Here is a 25,497-nt window from a genome sequence, read left to right on the forward strand (position 1 = left end):
AGCCTCCCAGACCAGTTTTCTTGGTAATGTCACTGTTGCACCATATTTTCTTCACTTGATGATGACTGTCTTTACTGTGTTCCATGGTATATCTAATGCCTTGGAAATTCTTTTGTACCCTTCTCCTGACTGATACCTTTTAACAATGAGATCCCTCTGATGCTTTAGAAGCTCTCTGCGGACCATGGCTTTTGCTGTAGTATGCGACTAACAAAATGTCAGGAAAGACCTACTAGAACAGCTGAACTTTATTTGGGGTTAATCAGAGGCACTTTAAATGATGACAGGTGTGTACTGACTCCTATTTAACATGATTTTGAATGTGATTGCTTAATTCTGAACACAGCTACATCCCCAGTTATAAAAGGGTGTTCACACTTATGCAACCATATTATTTTAGTTTTTTTTTTTTATTTCCCTTTACCTAAAAGATTTCAGTCTGTTTTTTAATTGAGCTGTACAGTTTATAGGTCACATTAAAGGTGGAAAAAGTTCGGAAATTATTTATCTTTGTCTCATTTTTTTACATCACAGAAACCTGACATTTTAACAGGGGTGTGTAGACTTTTTATATTCACTGTATATCTACAGATAGATTACATAATTCTACTTTAACATAGGTCCACGAACAACTATTATTATCGCTCCCCATTTCTAAAACCAGAAACAAGTCCCCAATATTTTAATTTATTTTCAGTATTACCCGATTAGGCGAAATACTTCAATAGGGAGTTATGGGTAATTTTATTCCCTCAGAAAATAAGGTATCAAAAACCTATAAATACATTAGGTTTTCACTGGTAAGCCTGACTGCATAGATTACAAAAAAGCTCAGGAATATTACGAATGTTGTTTATCTAGGCGAATTGAGAGGTACTTTTTTTCTCCCTCTATGTTTTATTTTGACATTATTGTAAAATGTATCGGCTAGATTACGAGTTTTGCGTTAGGCTTAAAAAGCAGTGTTAGCCAGTCCTAACGCGGCTTTTTAATGCCCGCTGGTATAACGAGTCTTGCAGGTACAGGTGTACTGCTCACTTTTTTGGCGAGACTTGGAAATACCGCAAATCCACTTACGTAAATTGCGTATCCTCTTTTTTCAATGGGACTTGCATAGCGCTGGTATTAAGAGTCTGCCAAAAAGTGAGCGGTAGACCCTCTCCTGTCAAGACTGGTACCGCATTATAAAGTCAGTAGTTAAGAGTTTTACACTACAATGCCGTAGCATAAAACTCTTAACTAAAGTGCTAAAAAGTACACTAACACCCATAAACTACCTATTAATCCCTAAACCGAGGCCCTCCCATATCGCAAACACTAAAAGAAATTTTTTAACCCCTAATCTGCCGAACAGGACATCGCCACCACTATAATAAATATATTAACCCCTAAACCGCTGCACTCTGCCTCACAAACACTAGTTAAATATTATTAACCCCTAATCTGCCATCCCTAACATCGCTGCTACTATATTAAAGTTATTAACCCCTAAATCTAAGTCTAACCCTAACCCTAACACGCCCGAACTTAAAGGGACAGTTAAGTCCAAAAAAAACTTTCATGTTTCAAATAGGGCATGTAATTTTTTTTTATATATATATATTTTTATTAAGGTTAAGTTCACAATACAGCATAAATGTGATACGTAAAAAAAAGAGAGAAATTCATAAATACAGAATAAAAATATTCACAATATACAGATCATAAAAAACCTGTTATTATTTCTGTTGCATCACAAAATTAAAGAAAAAAAAACAAAGAGAAAAAAAAAGTAGTCTCAACCTTATTTTTTCCCTATTTTTTTCCCCAGCTTCAGGGTATTCATATCAACAAGAAGTAAAACCTAATGACATAGTGCTTATTCATTTTCACAGAATATTAATGTAAATTAAACTTTCAGATGCAACATATACCATGATTTACCTTATTTTGTCATGCTATATCTTATCTTTTGGAGACAAGTCATATTTATCACTTGCAACTTAGTATCGCTCCCCCCCTCCCTCCTCCCCCCCCCCCCCCGCCAAGGAGGAGAAAAAATAAAAAATAAAGAGGGGAACCCCCCGATAGCATCTACCAAATCCCCAATAGTACAAGTTCCGAATTTCTAAATGGAAAGATCATATAATCTATTTCCACTGCCAAAAAAATCTTAATAAACAGGGACCATTTTGCAAAAAACTTTCTAATGTCCCCTTCATCGTTCATATTGGTGTCTAACTGTTCTAATATACATTGTTTTTTTAGACAGTTTTTGATCTCCATAATCGTTGGTGTTGCAGTCGATTTCCATTTCTTAAGAATCAGATATCTGGCTGCAACCACTGTCATGTTGATTAATTTATATTAGGGATGTAATTTTTCCTTGTCTTTTCTCAGGAAAACACTATAGCTCAGGGTTATTTCAAATGGAGGGATCTTTACTATATTTTTTAACCAATATTCTACTTTTTTCCAGAATTGACCCACTTTAGGGCAACTCCATATCATATGAACCAAGTCCGCTGCGGGTTTTGAGCATTTTGGACATTTATTAAATTTATTGTTCCCACATTTCAAGCCTTTCTCTGGGGTGAAATACGCCTTGTTTAGCAGTTTAACTTGTGATTCCCTCCAGGTTGAGGATAATGTGGTCTGAGCTATTCTTGTGAAAGAGCCCTGTACCAGCTGGGCATCAGCATTGCTCTCTGGAATTAAGTTATTCCATTCAGCCGAGAGTTTTTCAAGATTTAATATACCCTTAAGGGAAACTAGCATATAATAGCATGGTGAGATGGAGGACTGACCATTTTTCAGCATTTCTAACCACCCCTCCAATTTCCCCCACATCCATCTTCCATTTACCTCCCTCCTGAGTTCTGTTACAAAGTGTCTGGCCTGCAAGTAGGCAAAGAATTCTCTGTTATAGATGTCAAATTCCTGCCTGAGTGATTCATAAGTTTTAATCGCTTGATTCTCTCTATCTATAAACAGAATAGCCCTGTCCAATCCTACCGTATGCCATCTTTGAAATGTAACTGAATCTAGGCCAGCCGGAAATTTCGGGTTGCCCCGAAATGGAACAAACTTAGATGCATTACCATCTATTAATAGGAGCTTGCCCAACTTTGTATAGGGTTGTAAATTGTTTTAAATGATTTCAGTTCCTGCGGCATTGATTTGGATTTACAATGTATTAAGGCTACTGGTAGGAATGGGTAACAAATGTTATTCTCTAAATCGTTGTTTGTTATATAGTCTTTGGAAAAGATCCAATCTGCCACAATACGTGCTAAATAAGCCATATTATACAAACGTACATCCGGCAGTGCAAACCCCCCTTGGTTTCTTGGTAGTTGTAATTTAAAAAAAGCAATTCTTGGTTTTTTGTTCTGCCAGATGTATCTTCTCAATACCGCATTCAACTGCCAAATGTCTTTCCCTTTGAGAATTATTGGAACATTTTGGAGGATATATAGCAGTTTTGGCAGTAATACCATTTTGAACAAAGCTATCCTACCAGTTATGGACAGAGGAAGACTTTGCCAATTTGTTAAACTCTGTTTGATATCCTGCAATATTGGGGGAATATTTAATTCATAGAGCTTGTCTATATTAGATGGAATTAGGACCCCTAGATATTTAAAGGCCTCTGACACTATCTTAAAGGGTATGTTTGATGGTGATTTTTTATTTTTTCTCAGCCATAGCATTTCTGATTTTGAAGTATTGACATTATAGCCTGAAAAAGAACCAAATTGTTTGATAATCAATATTAACTTTGGCAGGTTGTCTTTAATATTTGCTATGTAGAGGAGGATGTCATCTGCATATAGTGCAATTTTAAGCTCCTTATTTCGTATTTTTATGCCTTCTAATTGATGTCTTACCATCATAGCTAAGGGCTCTATTGAAATGTCGAAAAGCAGGGGGGAGAGAGGACACCCCTGGCGAGTTCCCCTCTCCAGTATAATCTCTGGGGTAAGGGAACCATTCACCAGCAGTCTTGTAGATGGTTTGTTGTATAGATTTTTAATCAGTTGACAGAATTTACCTTCAAACCCAAATTTAAGTAAAGACTCTGTTATATGATCATAATGAACCGAGTCAAATGCTTTTTCCGCATCTATGGAAATGACTGCCTGGTCAGGGATGTCCTCCCCCCCCCTCCATGCCCACCTCTGTCTTAAAATAGTCTACCGTCAACAGAACTTCTCTTATCTTTGCTGATGAGTTACGTTTGTAAAGAAAACCTGCTTGATCTTTGTGTATAATTATAGGTAGGATAGATTGTAGTCTGTTTGCTAAGATAGATGTTAAAATCTTATAGTCTATGTTCAGTAAGGCTATGGGTCTGTATGACTCTTTCAAGGTAGGGTCTTTACCCTGTTTAGGTATTAATATTGTGTTTGATGCCGAAAAAGAGGGGGGAATTGGAAGCCCGTCTATGTATATTGCATTATATAAATTACAGAGACTTGGAACTATCGATGGCGAAAGAATTTTATAAAATTCATTTGGTAATGAATCTGGGCCGGGTGCCTTATCCGATGCAAGTTTGTTAATGACTTTCTCTATTTCCAGCTCAATGATAGGAGCGTTTAGGGTCTCTAACTCTTCCCTCCCTAGAGATGGGGGTGTCAGCTGTCTCCAGAATTGAGCAGATTGGGTCTTATCAGATTTTTTAGATGAATATAACTCCTGAAAATATGTGAACAAGAGGTCTGCTATCTCCTCTGACCTAGTTATTGTTTTGCCTTCCTGTTGGAGTGACTCAATCACGGTTGTTCCTTTTGATCTTTTTACTAAATTAGCCAGGAGCTTACCTGTTTTATTTCCAAATCTGTAAAGTTTGGCTTGGAGTTTTAATTCTTTTTGCGAAGCCTGGTAGGTTAAATACGTATCTCTCTCATTTTTAGCCTTTATATATTTAAGCCAATTAATCCTTGATTTATCTAGGAGATAGTGATTGTAGGAGTTGATTAATGAACTAATCACTTCTTTCTCTCTGGTTTTGATTTTTTTCTGAAGATTGGCTGTATAAGATATTATTTCACCCCTTAAAACAGCTTTTGCTGCCTCCCAAAATATCATAGGATGCCTACTATACTCAACATTGTGCTCCGCATATTCTTTAAATTTGAGATTGAGCCAATTTTTAAATTTTAAATCTTTTGATAGATAACTGGGGAAAAAAAAACGTGCTTGTTTGCATCTCTTAACAGGTTCCTGAAACTGAAGAACAATGGGGGCATGGTCCGAGAGGGAGATAGGTAAGATCTCTGTCATTACTTTCCGCTCTAGGAGCTTAGTGTCCACTAAAAATAGGTCAATTCTGGAAAATGATTTATGGGCCCTAGATAAGCATGTAAAGTTTCTTGTCTCTGGATTTTTTAGTCTCCAAATGTCTTTTATTGCCAAATTCTGTGTGATTTTTTTAAAAATCTTGGTTTCCAAGTTATCTCTTTTATTTTTGAGTTGATTAGCAACTGATCTTAGTCTGTCTAGCGGATATTGTGGGGCCATGTTAAAATCACCCCCGCATATCAAAAAGCCTTCCTGGAATAACATAATTTTATTTAATAAGGAGTCCCAGAAAAATGCGTCTATCACATTAGGTGCGTATAGGTTACATAGTGTGTATGTGGTTTTTGCCACCTTAATTTTTAACAGTATGAATCTCCCCTCTGGGTCTACCTTTGTACTAAGAATCTCTAAGCCATTGGCCATTATCTTTTTCCCCAAGAGTATGGCTACGCCTCTTTTCCTATTTAAACTTGGAGTGGCCAGTACCTCCTTTACCCAGGATTTCTTTAGTTTCCTAGTTTCCTCTATTTTTAAATGCATTTCCTGAAGGAATACTATATCAGACTTTATTTTCCTCAGTTGGTTTAAAATTGCTGTCCTTTTTATGGGGGATGTGAGACCTCCAATGTTCCACGAAACAAATGTAATACTTTCTAACTTTGTCATATTCTTATGAGGGGGGGGGGTTTCGGGATGCCAAGGGGAGAAAACCAAAGTTTTGAACCATTTCTTAACAATTATCAACTGTCTCACTTTTAATTTGAATATATTGATTATTCAGAAATATTTAATTTAGCTAAGAGTTCGCTTGCCTCTTTAGCCGTCTCAGCATAGTAAATTTCATCCTTGTCCCATACTTTGAGCCTTGCTGGATAGATCAAGGTAGCCCGTATACCCAGGTTAATGAGTTTAGTGCATATTGGGGATAACACCCTTCTCTTGGTTGCCGTTTCAACCGAGAAGTCTTGGAACATAAAGATACTAGAGTTCCCTAATGAAATGGGCTGGTTTTTACGGTAATATTGAAAAAGGGTAATTTTATCCTGGAAGTTCAGTAGTTTGACTATAATTGGTCTTGGCCTAGCTTTCTCTGTATTGTCTGGGGCAGGTCTCCCTAATCTATGAGCTCTTTCAATAATAATTTTAGGATATGCAGTTGGAATTTTGAGGAGTTGAACTAATGTTTCAGAAATAAAGTTATTTAAATTATCATACTGCTTCTCTTCTGGTACTCCTATGATTCTAAAATTGTTCCGTCTAGAACGGTTTTCTAAATCCTCAATTTTAAACTGAAGTTTTTCGATTGTTACTTCATTAATTTTAGATTTTGTGGTATATGTGACCGTTAGATCTTCAAGATCTGAGACTCGTTGCTCAAGTTCTTGTACTCTGTTGGAGAACTGCCTAAGCTCTTGTGAAAGTGATCTCATATCTTGCTTGATCTCTGACCTCAGAGTGTCAAACTTAGGGGCAAGTGCTTCTAAGATACTATCCACCAAGGCTTGGGTATTAGAGGGTTCGCTAGAGTATGAAGGATTGCTGGGAGCTAGATTAGTATCCACTGAGGTGTTTGTTGAGCTTTTTATTTTCTTATCTCTGTTTCTGTTCGCCATGATTGGAGAGGGGGTTTTGCCGTGGATGTTTAGGAATTTATCCATGTGTGGTGTACCCACCTGTGATTTAGGACTGTGCTCTTAATTTTAATTTTAGGTTTACCAAAGTGATAATATTAAAGTGAGGAGGAAGCGAGAAAAAAAAAGAGAAAAAAAAAAAACACCTGCAGGGGAGTGATAGAACAAAAAAGGATGTGAGGGGTTATGTGTGGTAGTGATAGTGATGGGCAATTGGGGGAAATAAAGAAAAATAAAATAAAGTTATATACTGTGAGAAAAATTCACGTGTTATTGATAGTGAACAAAATCCAATGAGTGATTAGTTGTGAAGCCACAACAAAAGTGACTCTGAGTTTAACCCCTTCTCTTCTCCTGGTTTAGTTAAATTAATACAGACAGCGAAAAGGTGTTTAAATAATACGTGCAATTTACAGCATTTTCCCCTTTTCCTTCTCCTTCTTCTTCCCCTCCAAGGCTACTTTGCTGTTGCTCCCTTTTACATGTAGCTTAGTGAGTTATATTAATAACTTATTTAATCTATTATAAGCCTGGGCAGCTAGTTTTGCTGCAGTTCCTGATCTACTCTCTGTAACCTTGTCACAGTGCCATTATTATACCATCATTATTGTAAATACCACAATTATGCCACCGTCACCACGGTATATACCACAGTTATAGTATTTGAAGGGCAGATAACCAATTTGGTTCACATTTTCCCAATAATTATTCATGCATAATATATAGCCATTATATCAGTGTGACCCTTGCACAATATGACTTCTTTTAAGTCTAAGGCGTTTTAGACATATTAATATTGACAATAAATGAGCTTTTGTAATAAATAATAGTAATACTTTAACTTTGCTTATGCTTAAAAAAAAACAAACACAAAAAAAAAACAAAAAAAAACAAAAAACACAAAAAACAGAATTATTGTATTCACCCAATCTCTTAACCACAGAGAGGAGTTTGAGTGCAATAAAGTTCCCAGTTGCATGGTTAGCAGGGGAGTCTCCCCCTTCTTATTCCCCTCTATCTTCCTCTAGTCCGATGGAGAGGTAAACTCTTCACTTAGGGCCAACTTGTCCCAGTTTGACCGGTGGATGGCTCAGGGTTATTTCCCTTATCTGGACCAACACAGGGAAGAAAAGCAGTAAAAAAAATAATAAAGAGTACCTGACCCAGTCAAGAGAGCGTGGTGGACCTGTAGGTGTATCTCTATCTTAAGAACCGGCAGCAGCTTCCCCATGCAGCATCGGTGAGAGGAACAAGGTCCGGTTCTGCTTCTTCCAGGGACCTACACTCACGGCTGGTTAGCAGCCAAGCCCTCCTTTTCACAAAGAGGCCACGAAAGGACACCGGGGAGAACACAAAAAAAAGAGACAGGGCTCCTCCAAATGCCGGTCGCAACCAGCCAGCTCAACCCCTGTCGGCTCTAAGCATCCAGCGCCTGGTTACCACCGCTACCACAGCATACGAGTTGCCTGCAGGCTCCCTTCTGGGTTTCCGTCTCTCGCTCGCTCCTCGCCGTCTGCGTCCCAGTCACCTGACAGCCGCACCTCCGGACCAGGCCCCCTCACGCAACAACGGTGGGAGGGGGAAGGCGACTCTGCACAGGGTTCAGACGAAACTGCGCTACTCAGCTGGGTGTCCCCACAGCAACCATGTAGGGGGGGTTTACCTCCGGCTCTTGACACTCGATCTCCCACACAGTTGCGTCCTGGCACCAGGTGCCTACAATTTGTTTTGTCTGATCGTTCCTGGACCTGTCGTGTTGGTTGTTTTTCAAGCGTCTCCCTTCCCCTCCAGACAGTTTATCTGCTAGGGAGTGAAGGGAACGCTCCTGTTCCAGTTGTGTTATGAATAGTCAATTTACCATTTCTTTGCCATTCCTTTGTGGTAGCTAAGCAAGACCAGGGGGGACCCATGCAAGAGAAAGTCAGTAGTTAGCAATCAGTCCTTTTCCACCCCTATACCCTTCAATTTAGTGCGTTGGTTTAGCACTACTGAGGCTCCGGTAGTGATGATTTGTTTGAGGCTTAGCAAGCCGCCCAAGCTCTGGGTTTTTTGGGCGCAAAAATCCACCGCCAGTAGCTCACTGGGAGTCACAGAGCAGGTGTTCACCTGAGCTTCCACACATGCTCCTCCCCCGGAACCTCCACTAGGGCATGTAATTTTGAACAACTTTCCAATTTACTTTTATCACCAATTTTGCTTTGTTCTTTTGGTGGTATTAGTTGAAAGCTAGACCTAGGAAGGCTCATATGATAATTTCTAAGCCCTTGAAGGCAGCCTCTAATCACATGCTTTTGTATTTGCTTTTCACAGCAGGGGAGAGCTAGTTCAGGTAAACCCTATAGATAACATTGTGAGCACGCCCGTGGATTGTGGCAGACACTGCACTAATTGGCTAAAATAAAAGTCAATAGATAATAAATAAAATGTCATGTGATCAGGGGGCTGTCAGAAGATGCTTAGATACAAGTTAATCACAGAGGTAAAAAGTATATTAATATAACTGTGTTGGTTGTGCAAAACTGGGGAATGGGTAATTAAGGGATTATCTATCTTTTAAAACAACAAAAATTCTGGTGTTGACTGTCCCTTTAAATATAATTAAAAGAAATCAAAATAAATATTCCTATCATTAACTAAATTATTCCTATTTAAAACTAAATACTTACCTGTAAAATAAACCCTAAACTAGCTACAATATAACTAATAGTTACATTGTAGCTAGCTTAGGATTTTTTTTTTATTTTACAGGCAAGTTTGTATTTATTTTAACTAGGTAGAATAATTACTAAATAGTTATTAACTATGTAATAACTACCTAGCTAAAATAAATATAAAAGTACCTGTAAAATAAAACCTAACCTAAATTACAATTACACCTAACACTACACTATAATTACATAAATTAACAAAATTAAATAAATTACATACAATTACCTAAATTAAATTAAATTAGCTAAAGTACAGAAAACAAACAAACACTAAATTACAGAAAATAATAAACAAATTACAGAAATTTAAACTAATTACATAGCCCTATTAAAATAAAAAAGCCCCCCAAATTAAAAAAAAACCTAGCCTACCCATCACCCACACAACCAACCCCCCAAATAAAATACTAGCTAAAAAACCTAAGATCCCCATTGCCCTTAAAATAATTGATTGGAACAGCCAATAGAATGCAAGCTCAATCCTATTGGCTGATTGGATCAGCCAATAGGATTGAACTTCAATCCTATTGGCTGATTGCATCAGCCAATAGGATTTTTTAAACCTTAATTCTGATTGGCTGATAGAATTCTATCAGCCAATTGGAATCAAAGGGACGCCATCTTGGATGACGTCACTTAAAGGTACCTTCATTCTGTTTTAGTCGTTGGAAGAAGAGGATGCGCCCCGTCGGATGTCTTGAAGATGGAGCCACTCTGCGCCGGATGGATGAAGATAGAAGATGCCGTCTGGATGAAGACTTCTGCCCATCTGGAGGACCACTTCTGCCCAGCTTGGATAAAGACTTCTGCCCATCTGGAGGACAACTTTGCCCGGCTTGGATGAAGACGTCTCCCGGTAAGTCGATCTTCAAGGGGTTAGTGTTAGGTTTTTTAAGGGTGTATTGGGTAGGTTTATTTTTTAGATTAGGGGTTTGGGCTTGCAAAATAGCTAACTGCCCTTTTCAGGGCAATGCCCATCCAAATGCCCTTTTCAGGGCAATAGGGAGCTTAGGTTATTTTTAGCTAGTATTTTATTTGGGGGGTTGATTGTGTGGGTGGTGGGTTTTACTGTTGGGGGGTTTGTTTGTATTTTTTTTTACAGGTAAAAGAGCTGATTACTTTGGGGAAATGCCCCGCAAAAGGCCCTTTTAAGGGCTATTGGTAGTTTAGTTTAGGCTAGGGTTTTTTTTTTATTTTGGGGGGACTTTTTTTATTTTAATAGGGCTATTTGATTAGGTGTAATTAGTTTAAATTTCTGTAATTTGTTTATTATTTTCTGTAATTTAGTGGGGGGGGAGTTGTACTTTAGATAATTTAATTTAATTTAGGAAATTGTATGTAATTTATTTAATTGTATTTAATTTAGTTAAGTGTAGTGTTAGGTGTAATTGGAACTTAGGTTCGGTTTTATTTTACAGGTACTTTTGTATTTATTTTAGCTAGGTAGTTATTAAATAGTTAATAACTATTTAATAACTATTCTACCTAGTTAAAATAAACACAAATTTGCCTGTAAAATAAAAATAAATCCTAAGCTAGCTACAATGTAACTATTAGTTATATTGTAGCTAGTTTAGGGTTTATTTTACAGGTATTTAGTTTTAAATAGGAATAATTTAGTCAATGATAGGAATATTTATTTCAATTTCTTTTAATAATATTTAAGTTAGAGGGTGTTAGGTTTAGGGTTAGACATAAGTTTAGGGATTAATAACTTTAATATAGTGGTGGCGACGTTGGGGTGGCAGATTAGGGGTTAAAAAATGTAGGTAGGTGGCGGCGATGTTAGGGCCGGCAGATTAGGGGTTAATAATATTTAACTAATGTTTGCGAGGCGGGAGGGCGGCAGTTTATGGGGTTAATATGTTTATTATAGTGGGGGCGGCAAATTAGGGGTTAATAAGTGTAGGTAGGTGGCAGCGACATTGGGGGCGGCAGAGTAGGAGTTAATAAATATATTGTAGGGTTCGGCGATGTTGGGGGCAGCAGATTAGGCGTTCATAAGTATAATGTAGTTGGCAGCGGTGTCCGGAGCGGCAGATTATGGGTTAATAATTATAATTTAGGTGTCGGCGATGTCGGGGGCGGCAGATTAGGGGTTAATAAAAGTAGGTAGGTGGCGGCGACATTGGGGGCGGCAGAGTAGGAGTTAATAAATATAATGTAGGGTTCGGCGATGTTGGGGCAGCAGATTAGGGGTTCATAAGTATAATGTAGGTGGCGGCGGGATCCGGAGCCGCAGATTAGGGGTTAATAATTATAATTTATGTGTCTGCAATGTCAGGGGCGGCAGATTAGGGGTTAATAAGTGTAAGATTAGGGGTGTTTAGACCCTAACTCATGTAGACATAAAATGGGGCTGCGTTAAGGAGTTTTACGCTGCTTTTTTGCAGGTGTTAGACTTTTTTTCAGCCGGCTCTCCCCATTGATTCCTATGGGGAAATCGTGCACGAGCACATACAACCAGCTCACCGCTGACTTAAGCAGCGCTGGTATTGGAGTGCGGTAATGAGCAAAATTTTGTTCAACGCTCACTTCTTGTCATTTAATGACCGGTTTGTAAAAACTCGTAATACCAGCGCTGCATGTAAGTGAGCGTTGAGTGAAAACTGCTCGTTAGCACTGCATAGCCTCTAACGCAAAACTCGTAATCTGGGCCTATATCTTTTGCTATTATGTATGTATCGCTAAATACCTTAATAAAAACACACTGAGATGAACAAGGTTAGCACTTTTGTTACATTGCATAATGATAGTGACTTCTGTTACAATGGTTTACTGGATTATTTAATAAAGTTAGCGAGATTTGCATATTTAAATAGGCTGTCTAACTGAGAGCAAGACAATCCAGGGCGTGAGTGAGACGTTGTACAAAAGGCAGAGATTGCAGATTACTGGAGTCTGTCTGAGCTGCATCTGCAAAAAATGAATCTGCTCACATCATGTCTGCTGCTTTCCTTATACTTCGGTTGTACATCAGGGACAGAAAGAACGTATTACATTGGAATTAGAGAAATTTATTGGGATTATGCTCCTAGTGGGATGAATATTATATCTGGAAAATCAATAAATGATGATGAGTAAGTAAAACGTTGTTGTAATCTTATTTGTTAAAGTATTTTGTAACAACAAAAATATAAAATAACACAATTATCAGCTTATACATAATAAATAAAAATGAAAGAAGAGCTGATTGCTTATACAAAATGATGTTTAATATTGATGCATTACCTATTTATTAATTCAGATGAAAACATTACAAATTGTCTAGCAATAAAAATGCATACAAATATCATATATACTGTGTTGTTACATTACAGAGAGAAACATAAAGTAACTAATGCTTATCACTAGAAAACAGGGGAACTTTTTGGGGTAACGATTATAACAGCAACTCTGTCAAAGAAAATGCAGATTATTTAAATGCAACAGTGTAATGTTCAGTTGCAATGGAAAATCAATCTATTATCAAATTTACTTTAGTCTCTTGGTAGCCTTTGCTAAAAAGCAGGTAGCTCAGGAGCGTGCACGTATCTGCAACACTATATGGCAGCAGTTATGCAGTAATTCTTTTAGTAATATTATACATTGTGCAAGCCCTGATACCATCTAATGCTCAAAAGTATTCTTGTAAAACTGTTGCCATATAGTGCTCTAGACACGTGCATGCTACCGACCTAGGCATTCTTTTCAACAAAGAAAACCATGAGAAGAAAATAAATAAATGTTATGCTTAATATGAATCATGTCCCTTTAAAGTACAGAATCAGTGGTTTACATAAATTATAACAGAACATTAGAAACATTTTTATTACTCGTTATAAACATCTGATGGGAACTCATTTTTGATCTTAACATCCTTAAGTTAAATATATATACACACAGGGGTTGAAAATGTTGCCCAATAGCTAATGGTCCCATGAAATTTCTTAGTGGTCCAATTTTTTAAATTCATATTTTTGCATCACGGAATGTGTAAAATTTAAATGTAATGATACACGCTTGTATTATACATTTCTATTAAAGGGACAGTCTAGTCAAAAATAAATTTTCATTATTCAGATAGGGCATATAATTTTAAACAATTTACTTTTATCATCAATAAAGGGAGGGAGGGAGAGACAGAGGAAGGGAGGGAGAGACAGAGGAAGAGAGGGAGAGACAGAGGAAGGGAGAGAGAGAGACAGAGGAAGGGAGGGAGAGAGACAGACAAAGGGGGGAGAGACAGAGGGAGAGAGAGAGAGAGAGAGAGAGAGAGAGAGAGAGAGAGAGAGAGAGAGAGAGGAAAAGAAGAAGATAGATAGAGGGAGAGAAAGAGGGAGAGAGAGACAGATGAAGAGAAACAATAGGGAGAGAGAGAATGAAGAAGGGAGGGAGGGAGAAACAGAAGAAGGGAGGGAGAAACAGAAGAAGGGAGAAAGGGAGGGAGAAACAGAAAAAGGGAGGGAGAGAGAAACAGAATAAGGGAGGTAGAAACAGAAGAAGGGAGGTAGAAACAGAAGAAAGGAGGGAGAAACAGAAGAAGGGAGGGAGAGACAGAGGAAGGGAGGGAGAGACAGAGGAAGAGAGGGAGAGACAGAGGAAAGGAGGGAGAGACAGAGGAAGGGAGGGAGAGAGAGAGAGACAGTAAGAAAAACCTATTAAATATATATACACACAGGGGTTGAAAATGTTGCCCAGAGCTAGTGGTCCCATGAAATTTCTTATTGGTCCCATTGAATTGAAATTAAATGATACACACTTGTATTATACATTTCTATTAAAGGGACAGTCTAGTCAATAATACATTTTCATTATTCAGATAGAGCATATAATTTTAAATAATTTACTTTCCAATTTACTTTTATCATCAATTTTTCTTCGTTCTCCTGGTATTCTTAGTTGAAAGAGAGACAGTAAGAAAAACCTGTTTTAACAGCTGCATTGATTGTTTTCATTTCTGTTAAATAGTGATGTTACCACCAACACAGTTTAAAGGGGCAGTCTAGTCAAAATTAAACTTTCATGATTCAGATAGAGCATGCAATTTTAAACAACTTTCCACTTTACTTTATCATCAAATTTGCTTTGTTCCCTTGGTGGTATTTTTGAAAAGCTAAACCTAGGTAGGCTCGAACTGATTTCTAAACTGTTGAAAACCACCTCTTAGCTCAGAGCATTTTGAAAGTTTTACACAGTTAGACAGTACTAGTTCATGTGTGTCATATATGTGCTCACTCCTGTGTAGTTATTTAGGAGTCCTCACTGATTGGCTACACTGCATGTCTGTCAAAAGCACTTAGATAAGGGGGCAGTCTGCAGAGACTTAGATACAAGGTAATCACAGAGGTAAAACGTATATTAATATAACAATGTTGGTTGTGCAAAACTGGCGAAAGGGAAAGAAAGAAAGAGACAGAGGGAGGAAGAGAGAGAGAGGAAGGGAGGAAGAGACAGAGGAAGGGAGGGAGAGAGAGAGAGAGACAGACAGACAGACAGAAGAAAGGAGAAAGAGAGATAGAGGAAGAGAGAGAGAGAGAGGAAGGGAGAGAGAGAGAGAGACAGAGGAAGGGAGAGAGAGAGACAGAGGAAGGGAGGGAGAGAGACAGAGAAAGGGGGGGAGAGAGAGAGACAGAGGAAGAGACATAGGGAGAGAGAGAGAGAGAGAGAGAGAGAGAGAGAGAGAGAGAGAGAGAGAGAGAGAGAGAGAGAGAGAGAGAGAGAGAGAGAGAGAGAGAGAGAGAGAGAGAGAGAGAGAGAGAGAGAGAGAGAGGAAAAGAAGAAGATAGATAGAGGGAGAGAAAGAGGAAGAGAGAGAGAGAGAGACAGATGAAGAGAGACAATAGGGAGAGAGAGAGAGAGAGAGAGAGAGAGAGAGAGAGAGAGAGAGAGAGAGAGAGAATGAAGAAGGGAGGGAGGGAGAAACAGAAGAAGAGAAGAAGGGAGGGAGAAACAGAAGAAAGGTAGGAGGGAGAAACAGAAGAAGGAAGGAAGGAAGGAAGGAAGGGAGGGAGAAACAGAAAAAGGGAGGGAGAGAGAAACAGAAGAAGGGAGGTAGAAACAGAAGAAGGGAGGTAGAAACAGAAGAAAGGAGGGAGAAACAGAAGAAGGGAGGGAGGGAGGGAGAAACAGAAGAAGGGAGGGAGAAACAGAAGAAGAGAGGGATAAACAGAAGAAGGGAGGGAGAAACAGAAGAAGGGAGGGAGGGAGAAACAGAAGAATAGAGGGATAAACAGAAGAAGGGAGGGAGAAACAGAAGAAGAGAGGGAGGAAGGAAGGGAGGGAGGGAGGGAGGAAGGGAGGGATGAAGGAAGGGAGGGAGGAGGGAAGGAGGGAGAAACAGAAGAAGGAAGGGAGGGAGGGAGTGACAGAGGGAGAGACAAAGAAAGAGAGAGACAGAGAAAGAAAGGGAGGGAGGGAGGGAGGGAGAGACAGAGAAAAGGAGGGAGGGAGAGACAGAGGAAGGGAGTGAGAGACAAAGAAAGGGAGGGAGGGAGAGAGGGATGAAGGAAGGGAGGGATCAAGGGAGGGAGGAATGGAGGGAGCAAGGGAGGGAGGGAGCAAGGGAGAGAGGGAGGGAGAGACAGAGGAAGGGAGGGAGAGACAGAGGAAGAGAGGGAGAGACAGAGGAAAGGAGGGAGAGACAGAGGAAGGCAGGGAGAGAGAGACAGTAAGAAAAACCTGTTAAATATATATACACACAGGGGTTGAAAATGTTGCCCAAGAGCTAGTGGTCCTATGAAATTTCTTAGTGGTCCCATTGAATTTAAATTAAATGATACACGCTTGTATAATACATTTCTATTAAAGGGACAGTCTAGTCAATAATACATTTTAATACTAAATTTATTAGCAGTAAAACAATAGGGCACAATGTGGAGAGTGCTGAACAGTTTATGATAGGACAGGGAGTTCCTGCATTCCGGACATATAAGTTTCGGCTCATATAATAAACAGTTTAAAACAACTTCTCTTTCACATAGCAACAACAAGTTGATATTGCTCCTGTTATCTGAATATCTGCCGTGTGCACTACACTCCCAGTCTTTGCCCTGGTCAGCAGACCCTCATGTGGTGCGGTCATGGCCCGTATCCAAAAATAGGATATTCCGGGCTAGGATAAACTGGTAAAATAGCAGCTGTCCAAAAAAGAAAAAGTTTCCAACCATGAATTCAAATAAAATCATCACTCTTAAATATCTAAAAGCAGCCTGGTCATAAAAAACACAACGGAAAGATGCAGCAGCATCCTCGGTCTAATGCTTTTCAGCTGAACCCAGTTGTACTCATAGACTTATGCTTTTCTTGAATTTCTAGTTGGAAACTTCTCTTTTTTGGACAGTTGCTTCCCATTCTCACCTTCGTTTCCTCAGAAATTTAACATTAGGCTAGAGATTCTGTCACAGCTACTACAATCTGCATGGCAGCTCAGCACTACAAGCTGTTAGTGTGAGGAATCATGTTGGACTATAGAACTACATCCAGGTCAGAGGTAGGAACAGGAAACAGGAAGTATAAGGCAATGCAATGTTACCATAAACAAACAGAGTCACAGTATTTGCACAATAACTCCATAACATCTCCCCTTTTTACATTCAATACAAAATTTGCTAACAATTTACCTAAAACAGATCCTGAATATTCTTAAACATAACATACTGCATTACTGGTAGAAACACTACAGATTAAGTCTATATGGTGGTCTTCAAACTCGACCGCTACGCAAAGCCACAGGGATTTTGCCTGGGGAAAGCTGTTCAGCTCCAGAAGGCGTTGATAAGAAGAACTTGCTGGTATAAGAGGCTGCATTATGTCATCCTCATTGTATCCTTCTGATATGACAGCAGTATTGTCTCTGCCTTGCTTATGTGGTCCAGTAGGGCTAGGTGCATTGAGAGCCTTGGGAAGCTCAAGTGCACGATGCTTATAGGCTTGTGTGGTGAGATGTTCTGCCACTCGCAGGTCTACTCAACTGCAACAGTAGAGACTGCCTTCCACATCCACAAGATATGAGCGATGAGCAACCCTCTAAACACAGGTATCCAGTCTCCAGCGACCAGTCCTGTCACCAGGGAGCGGCTTCATACGGATTGGCTCTCCAATGCTTAGTTCAGGTAAGTCTTTGGCAGACACATCGTATGTCAGTTTGAAAATCTGTTTCCTCCATCTCAGTTTCTCCAGTACCCCTGTTATCACACAAGGTTCAAGTAATTTATTAGCCACTAGCAATGAAGTCTTCAGCCTCCTTGACATCAAGCGCTGTGCAGGACTACTGTCCATCCCTTCAGTTGGGGTGTTCCTCCAATGTAGAATGGCTTTCCACGGGTCATTACCTTCATATTTGGCCTTCTTGCAAAGATTCTTCACTATCTTTACAGCTGATTCCGCTTTGCCATTAGCTTGAGGGTGTTGCGGGGAAGAGGAAAGATGCTCAAACCCCCAATCTGTAGAAAACCATCTGAATTGCTCACATGCAAACTGAGGTCCATTATCTGAGATTACCCTGTCTGGCTGTCCCTGATGTGCAAACTGTTCTTTACAATGCTTGATTGTAGTTTCAGCAGACAGGTCGGGAAGAAGCTTAATCTCCTAAAAGTCAGAATAGTGATCAACAATTAGTATAAAATCTTGCCCAGCATAATTCAGTAAATCCATGCTTACAATTTGCCAAGGCCGTGTGGGCAGCACATGTGACATCATGGGTTCTTTCTGTTGTGCCTGTGCATATTCTTTGCATGCTGAACAACGGCTAACAAAGTCTCTAATCTCATTTTGCATGTTGGACCAATATAGGGTATCTCGTGCCTGCCTATAGCATGCTTCTCCACCAATGTGACTGGCATGAATACGCGTCAGCATCTCCGATCTTAATGATTTAAGAATGATGACCCTTGACCCTTTTACAGTACACCATCCTGAATGCCAATTTCATCTCTGAAAGTCCACTATTCTCTTACAATTAATAGTACCTCTGCCCTTGAATCTGGCCAACCATTCAGAACAACATACTTAAGTGCTTGCAAACTCTTGTCAATTTCTGTGTGCTGTCTTATCTGAAGCAATCATTGGTCTTTGATGTTTATAAAGTATGAATGATTAATCTGCGACAAGACATCCAGGTCCTGTTGAACATTGCAAACTATGTGTTGTGCACTCTCGGGTGTATCACTTGCTGCTGTAGCTCTGCTAAGAGTGTCACTAATGTACATTTCAGGTCCAGGTTTATAGACAACATTTAGGCAATAATTTTGTAATGGGAGCAACATGATCTGTAGACGTTTTGGTGCACACAAAAGTGGTTTCTTGAAAATAGATATCAGCGGCTTATGGTCAGTTTCTGCTGTGATCTCGTCCCGACCATAGAGGTAGTGATGAAAGCACTGGCAGACAAACACAATACTCAGACATTCCTTTTCGATTTGTGCATAGTTTTGCTCAGTAAGGGTCAGTGCTCTTGAAGCAAAAGAGATAGGCTGGTAAGCTTGCAATAGGCAACACCCTAGTCCAATTTTGCTTGTGTCACTTTGAATAGTTACAGGTTTTATAACATCATAGTACTTCAGGACAGGTGTATCTGTGACCAAACGTTTGATGTCCTGCATTACATTATCATGCTTAGGAAGCCAATGCCAAGCTGCATCCTTGTCCAAGAGCCTTCTCAACGGCTTGCAAACCTCTGAGAAGTGTGGTAGGAATTTTGATAGGTAGGTAACAAATCCTATGAAGTGCTGCAGGGATTTCACATTCGCCGGCTGTGGCATATCCAGTATAGCTCTGATTTCTTCTGGGTCAGCTTTCAAACCCTCAAAGGATAGTATGTGTCCATGGAAGTGGACCTCTTTGACCTTGAATTGCAGTTTTTTCATACCAAGTCTTAGTTTCACCTGCCTACAATGATTCATCAGTTCCAATAGTTTGCCATCATGATCTTGCTCTGCTTCCCTATCTGTATCCCCTCAGCCAAACACAAGGACATCATCAGCTATTGGTTCGATACCACTGAGTCCAATCATTAGTTCATGTTGTTTACGCTGATACACCTCTGGTGCAACTGATACTCCAAAAGGCAACTTGAGCCATCTTTCCCTGCCCCAGGGAGTCCAGAAGGATGTCATGTAGCTACTTGTATTATCCAACTTACATTGTAAAAATGCATTTCGTGCATCAACAAGCGTGAACAGATGTGCCTTGGGCAACTTGTACAAAACATCCTCGAGAGTTGGCATGATGTAGTGAGATTGCCTCAGTGCCTGATTCAAGAATTTAGGATCTATGCATATTCTTAGCTTATCAGGCTTCTTTACAATTACTATGTTACTTATCCAATCAGTTGGTTCAGTCACTGTTGCTAAATGTCCATCAGCCTCATACTGGTCGAACTGCGCCTTAACTGCCTGTTTTATGGCCACTTGCACATTGTGTGGTGCGCATTGTACTGGAGGGACACTCATGTCAAGGTCAAAATGAACTTCCCCTGGTACAGATTCTACTGGCCCAGTAAAAACATCACTAAATTCCTTTAATAGCAAATGTTTTGTCAAGGGCCCTTTGAATTGATTGGCCATCACGTTGAGCTCTGCGGGGATAGAGAAATACATCAGCCCTATGCTCACAGGTTGAGCCGGATAATAGTGGCTTTTGGCAGGCTTCCAAAATTTCGAACTCTAGCTTGTGTGTCCTTCCATGTATGAAACATTCTGTCCTGAAGAGTCCGAGAGATTTCATAAGTATAACTTTAGTCTGGTGTCACTTGGCATTGGACGTACTTCTGGTGCTAACATAATTTTGTCTCTCAAGCACATTACATCACATGTTGCTCCTGAATTGAGCTGGCAGGATTGGGGCTTATTATTTAAATTTAAAGTGACAAACCATTTGTTTCCTCTGGCTTGCACAGTGCCAATCAATTCACTACTGTATATCACTTCAGCGGTGCGTGGCTCTTCCTCATATGCAGATGTGTTCTCCACGGTGTGTAACTTTCTTAGTGATGGCTTTTACCTGACAAACAAACGTTAGCAAAGTGATTTGTTCTTCCACAAGAGATATAGAATCCACAGCACCAATTTAGGTAAAAGAAAAAAACTTTATTTTCACATTACATGCGACGTTTCGGCCTTTATGGCCTTAATCATGCATACACATGTTCTTCCACAAGACCTACAAGACTTTCCATAAGCTTGACATTGCTCTTTGATGCACAGTCCCACAATATTTGCATGCTGTAGGGTTTGAAGCATTTGTGCTAAACAGGCGGCGTTGTTGCTGCAGTTTTCTTATGTGTTGTCGCTGCATTGCTATGTTTATGCTGTCGGTCTGCTGTCTGTCTTGTTCCATAACTTTGAAACATCTGTCAGTTAGCTCCACTGTACAGCACATTTCAATGGCTTTGTTTAAAGTTAAGTCATGTTCTCTTAGTAGACGCCTGCGCGTGCTCTCACTAGCTACACCAAGAACAGTTTTGTCTCTTATTAATTCATCCCTTAGAGTACCATATTCACAAGTTGCTGCCTTTTCTTTCAAGCGTGTAACAAAGTTATCAAGAGATTCTCCCTCTTCTTCTTTGCAGTATCCAAACACAAACCTTTCATAAAGGACATTTTTAGCAGGTTTAAAATAAGCTTCCAGTGCATCTAAAATGGATGTAACATTCTCTTGCTGCTCTGCTGTGAGGGTCAGATTGTGCTTATACACATGCCTGCATTCACTGCCCATGACTCTTCTCAGAGTTGTTGCCTGCACTGCTGCAGGTTTCTCATTCAACCCTGTAGCTTAGGAATGATCTTCAAATTCAGCTCTGAAAGTTTCCCAATTGCTGCTGCAATCCCCACTGATTCTCATGCCCTCTGGGGGAAGTATGCAATTCATGGCAGTCATATTGTCTTTAAGCCTCTAAGCTCTCAAATATCAGAAAATCCACACAAAAAATTTTTTAGGCTGTAACTCACAAAGCTGTGCTGTATCCAAAAGCTGCTGTGCTCCAAACAAGAGACTCAGTCCTGATTCTAGTTACTTCTGACACCATGTTTCATGTATAGAAATACAGACCCTACAAGCTGTTAGTGTGAGGAATCATGTTGAACTATAGAACTACATCCGGGTCAGAGGTAGGAACAGGAAGTATAAGGCAATGCAATGTTACCATAAACAAACACAGTCACAGTATTTGCATAATAACTCCATAACACTGACCTCATCATTCAGAAGCCCGTGCGCAGTACTTGCATACAACCTGCACGCGGATAATAAATTCAAGTAGAAAATAATAAAAATAAAAAAGACGTAATAATATTAAATTAGATAACATTAAAATCTTCTTAGGGCAACTATTTATTCCCAAGTCACCACAGGTTATTTTTTAGTTGTCCTGGACCACCAGAGGACTGGGTTTTACAACCTATAGATAGATAGATAGATAGATAGATAGATAGATAGATAGATAGATAGATAGATAGATGATAGATAGATAGATAGATAGATAGATAGATAGATAGATAGATAGATAGATAGATATTGTACCAAAATACCATCAGATATATATTGAAATATGTATTTATTAATAAATAAAACATTTTCTTCTATGTGCAGAACATTAGAATGTAAATATTAATATTTTCATGTTCGTTTAGTTTACATGAGAATGTGCGATCGGCTTTGTGTGCGAGTAGGGTATTATTATTTTTCCCCACTTTTTTTCCTCCATTGGCTTCTACGGGGGAATAGGTTATCACTTGCGTAATATTCTAAGTTCGTCTTCCTGTGTGCGCCTGGGGTAAGCGCAACCGAATGTGCGTAAAATGTTTACTTCTAGGCCAATTAGCACAACCTGGCCCTCTATATTGTGAAAGAAAACATCTAAATTTTATATACAACAGGTTTTTCATAGATCACCATGGAAGGAAAAAATAAGTAGCCAAAGGTAAAGAAGAACCATGAAAAATACTGGTTTAAAAGGAACATGTTACCCATATGCTGCATTACTTTGAAGTCATACATGTAAAAAAGTTGCATTTATGTTATAAAGGACAATAACAACTCAAAAATCTCATATGTTAAATCAATTGAAAGTGATGCTGCATAACTCTAAAAGCTGACATGAAAATATCACCTGAACTACTCTGTAAAAAGGGAAAATGTTTTACCTCAACATTTCTTCAGCTCACCAGAGTAAGTGATTTGTGAACAGTTAGAGCTGCTGTAAAGCTGCAAGCTGAAAAAAAACAATAGCTATTCAGCATCAGCAGTGCTGAACTCATGCGTTGTTTTGCTGTGATCTCAAGAAATGTCATAGTCAACTTCCTTAAAGGGACATTAAACACTAAATAAATGCTAGATAGAATGATGCATTCAAAGAAAAGTTTAGTCTGAGAATAACAGGTAGATGTATTTTTTTAAAGTTTCATTAATCGTTTAAATATTGAGAAAATAAGTGTAACATTTTTGGGGTTCATTTATTATTGTGCGGACAGACATGATACAATGTTGCATATCATGTCCGCCGCACATCGATAAATGCCAAGAGCATATGCATTAATCATTGCACCAGCAGTTCTTGTGAACTGGTTGTGCAGTGCTGCCCCCTGCAGATTCACGGCCAATCGGCCGCTAGCAGGGGGTGTCAATCAACCCTTAAATCAATGTTATAGTATTGTATTTATATGTGGTTATTGGAACAGGATCCCTCCAGATGTGGCAATTTCAATGCATCCTTCTTTCAATCCAGTTGTTATATAACTAAACAATTTATTAATGTGTGCTTAGTGTGAGTCTTAAATCCTTGTCATAGCATTGTATTGTATTTATATGTGGTTATTGGAACAGGGGCCAGCCAGGCCTTGTAATTTCTATGCTCAAATCCTTCCTTCTATCCATTTGCTGTAAACCTAAACAATTTATTAATTTGAGCATACTACGAGCCTTAAATCTTTGTCATAGTATTGTATGTGGTTATTGTTTAAGGGGCCAGGTCAGCCAACCAGCCAGGTCATCTATTGTTTTCAATGTTTCTTTTCGTTCTATACAGCAACATATTAGTGACATATTTATTGTACAATTGTATTATTCTGTCACAATACATAACATAACCAATGCAAATAGTCTATTGTGGTCTGGATATTCATATAGGTTTGGCTTCTGGTGTGTCAAATTGCTGGTGACCTTAATGAAAAGGATCTATTCTAAAAAAAAGAGTAAACATTGTTAAATAATACTGTACTATATTATAATTATTTTTTGATAAACTCTTTATGCCACCAAGGTAATTTCATTGAAATATCAATTTGTCCCGGTTTTGTGGGAGAGAATTATGGCAAATGCAAAAGACGAACAAGGAGTCTTGTAGCTTAAAATCCACAAAGTTTATTCATCAATACATAAAAACAGTACACAGCAAACAGGCATAGAGGGAGCAGCACAAACTGGCTTACGTGTTGCATCTTATAGCCTTAGTCATAGCCGTATGTATAACACTCAATTTAAAAAGGTGCTAAAACATTCCTATTGTTCATTCCTATTGTTTATAAATACCACACCCCTACGCGATGTGAATTGACTCAAAACAAACTAAGCCCAGTTACAGCTGACTCCTCAAATTTAAATATCAAAAGAGAACCTTGGCGGTAATAGTAATTGTATCTTAAAGACACAAGCTCGAATAACTGTGAATGAAAAATCTATAACATACAATATACATATTTTGAAGGTATATACAGAGGAAAACAGAATATATAAAAAAGGAAAATTAAAATATGAATTAAATATTCGGTAAGAAACATTAACATATGCAACAATCATTTACTAGATACTCATATTGATGCAATAGTAACACATTCATATTCACATAATATTCCTAAGAATATACAAACTCAGATCATTCCCAATAGTTAATGAAGTGATATCTAGAATTTAGACCCTGGGGAACCCGTGTCGCCAGTGTGAATATCTAGTATGCCTCCCTTTTAGCCAATAATTAATCCAGATCTCCCCCTCTCTTGGGTCTGCAAACTTTGTGTTTCATCACGTGTTGGACCAAAGGAGTGGAGGGAAAATGTTCTATAATTCTCGTTTTCACATCTCTAGTCGTGAGTCCGACATACTGGATCTCACACTGGGAACACCAGGTAAGGTATATAATATATGTTGAAGTACATTTAAGGCAGGATTCTATATTTTATACTGTACCAGTAATCATCGACTTAAAATCCTTAGTAATGTGGACAAACTCACAAGGTTTGCATTTATTGTGACCACATCTGTACATACCCTTGTGGATTAACCTGGAATGCAATTCTGTTTCTACAGACCTCCATTGTGTGGGGGACAATAAAAAAATTAAGGTTGGACACTTCCAATAGGAACACCTGAGACCCTTGCTGACTAGATCGACCAGATGATCGTCATCCACCAATAACGAAAAATGTTTACATACAATTGCACATATCTCAGAGTACTGTTCATTATAGTTAGTGACAAAGGTTACGCCTTCTTGCTGTTCTATTTTAGTCTTAGGATCATGGGCTAGTAGAAATCTCTCTGTAGGGTATGATTGTACAGTATATCTCGCTCTTCTGATATCTTTTGGGAGGATAATTTCTTTCCCTTAATCTCATTTCCAGTAAATCAGCCTAATGACAAAAGTCATCATAGTAGGTACAATTACGCCTAGGGTGAGTAAATTGACCCTTAGCTATCGTGTAGGACACACGTGTAACAATGAGTTCCCCGATATGGGCTTATGATATACCCTAGACGTAACAGTGTCATTTTCCTGTCTTTCAAGGGTAAGATCCAGAATCTGTATCTGTTTAAGATTGTGTCCAAAGGTAAAGTGAAGACCCACATCATTGTCATTCAACAGATTAACAAAAGACCGTATCTGACCCTCTGTCCCAGAC

At 38.9% G+C, this 25,497-nt stretch overlaps 1 protein-coding gene across 1 annotated transcript in view; it reads left to right on the top strand.

Annotated features, from left to right (window-relative positions):
* The first annotated feature begins 12,509 nt into the window (after positions 1-12,509).
* LOC128657326 (ceruloplasmin-like) overlaps positions 12,510-25,497 on the top strand; it is a 352,838-nt gene continuing 339,850 nt past the window's right edge. Inside the window, 1 exon segment of the mRNA XM_053711627.1 lies at positions 12,510-12,705. Within this exon segment, the coding sequence (XP_053567602.1) occupies positions 12,551-12,705 (155 nt within the window). The 5' untranslated portion in view covers positions 12,510-12,550.

The sequence above is a fragment of the Bombina bombina genome, chromosome 4, assembly GCF_027579735.1.
Source record: "Bombina bombina isolate aBomBom1 chromosome 4, aBomBom1.pri, whole genome shotgun sequence".
NCBI classification, from domain to species: Eukaryota; Metazoa; Chordata; class Amphibia; order Anura; family Bombinatoridae; genus Bombina; species Bombina bombina.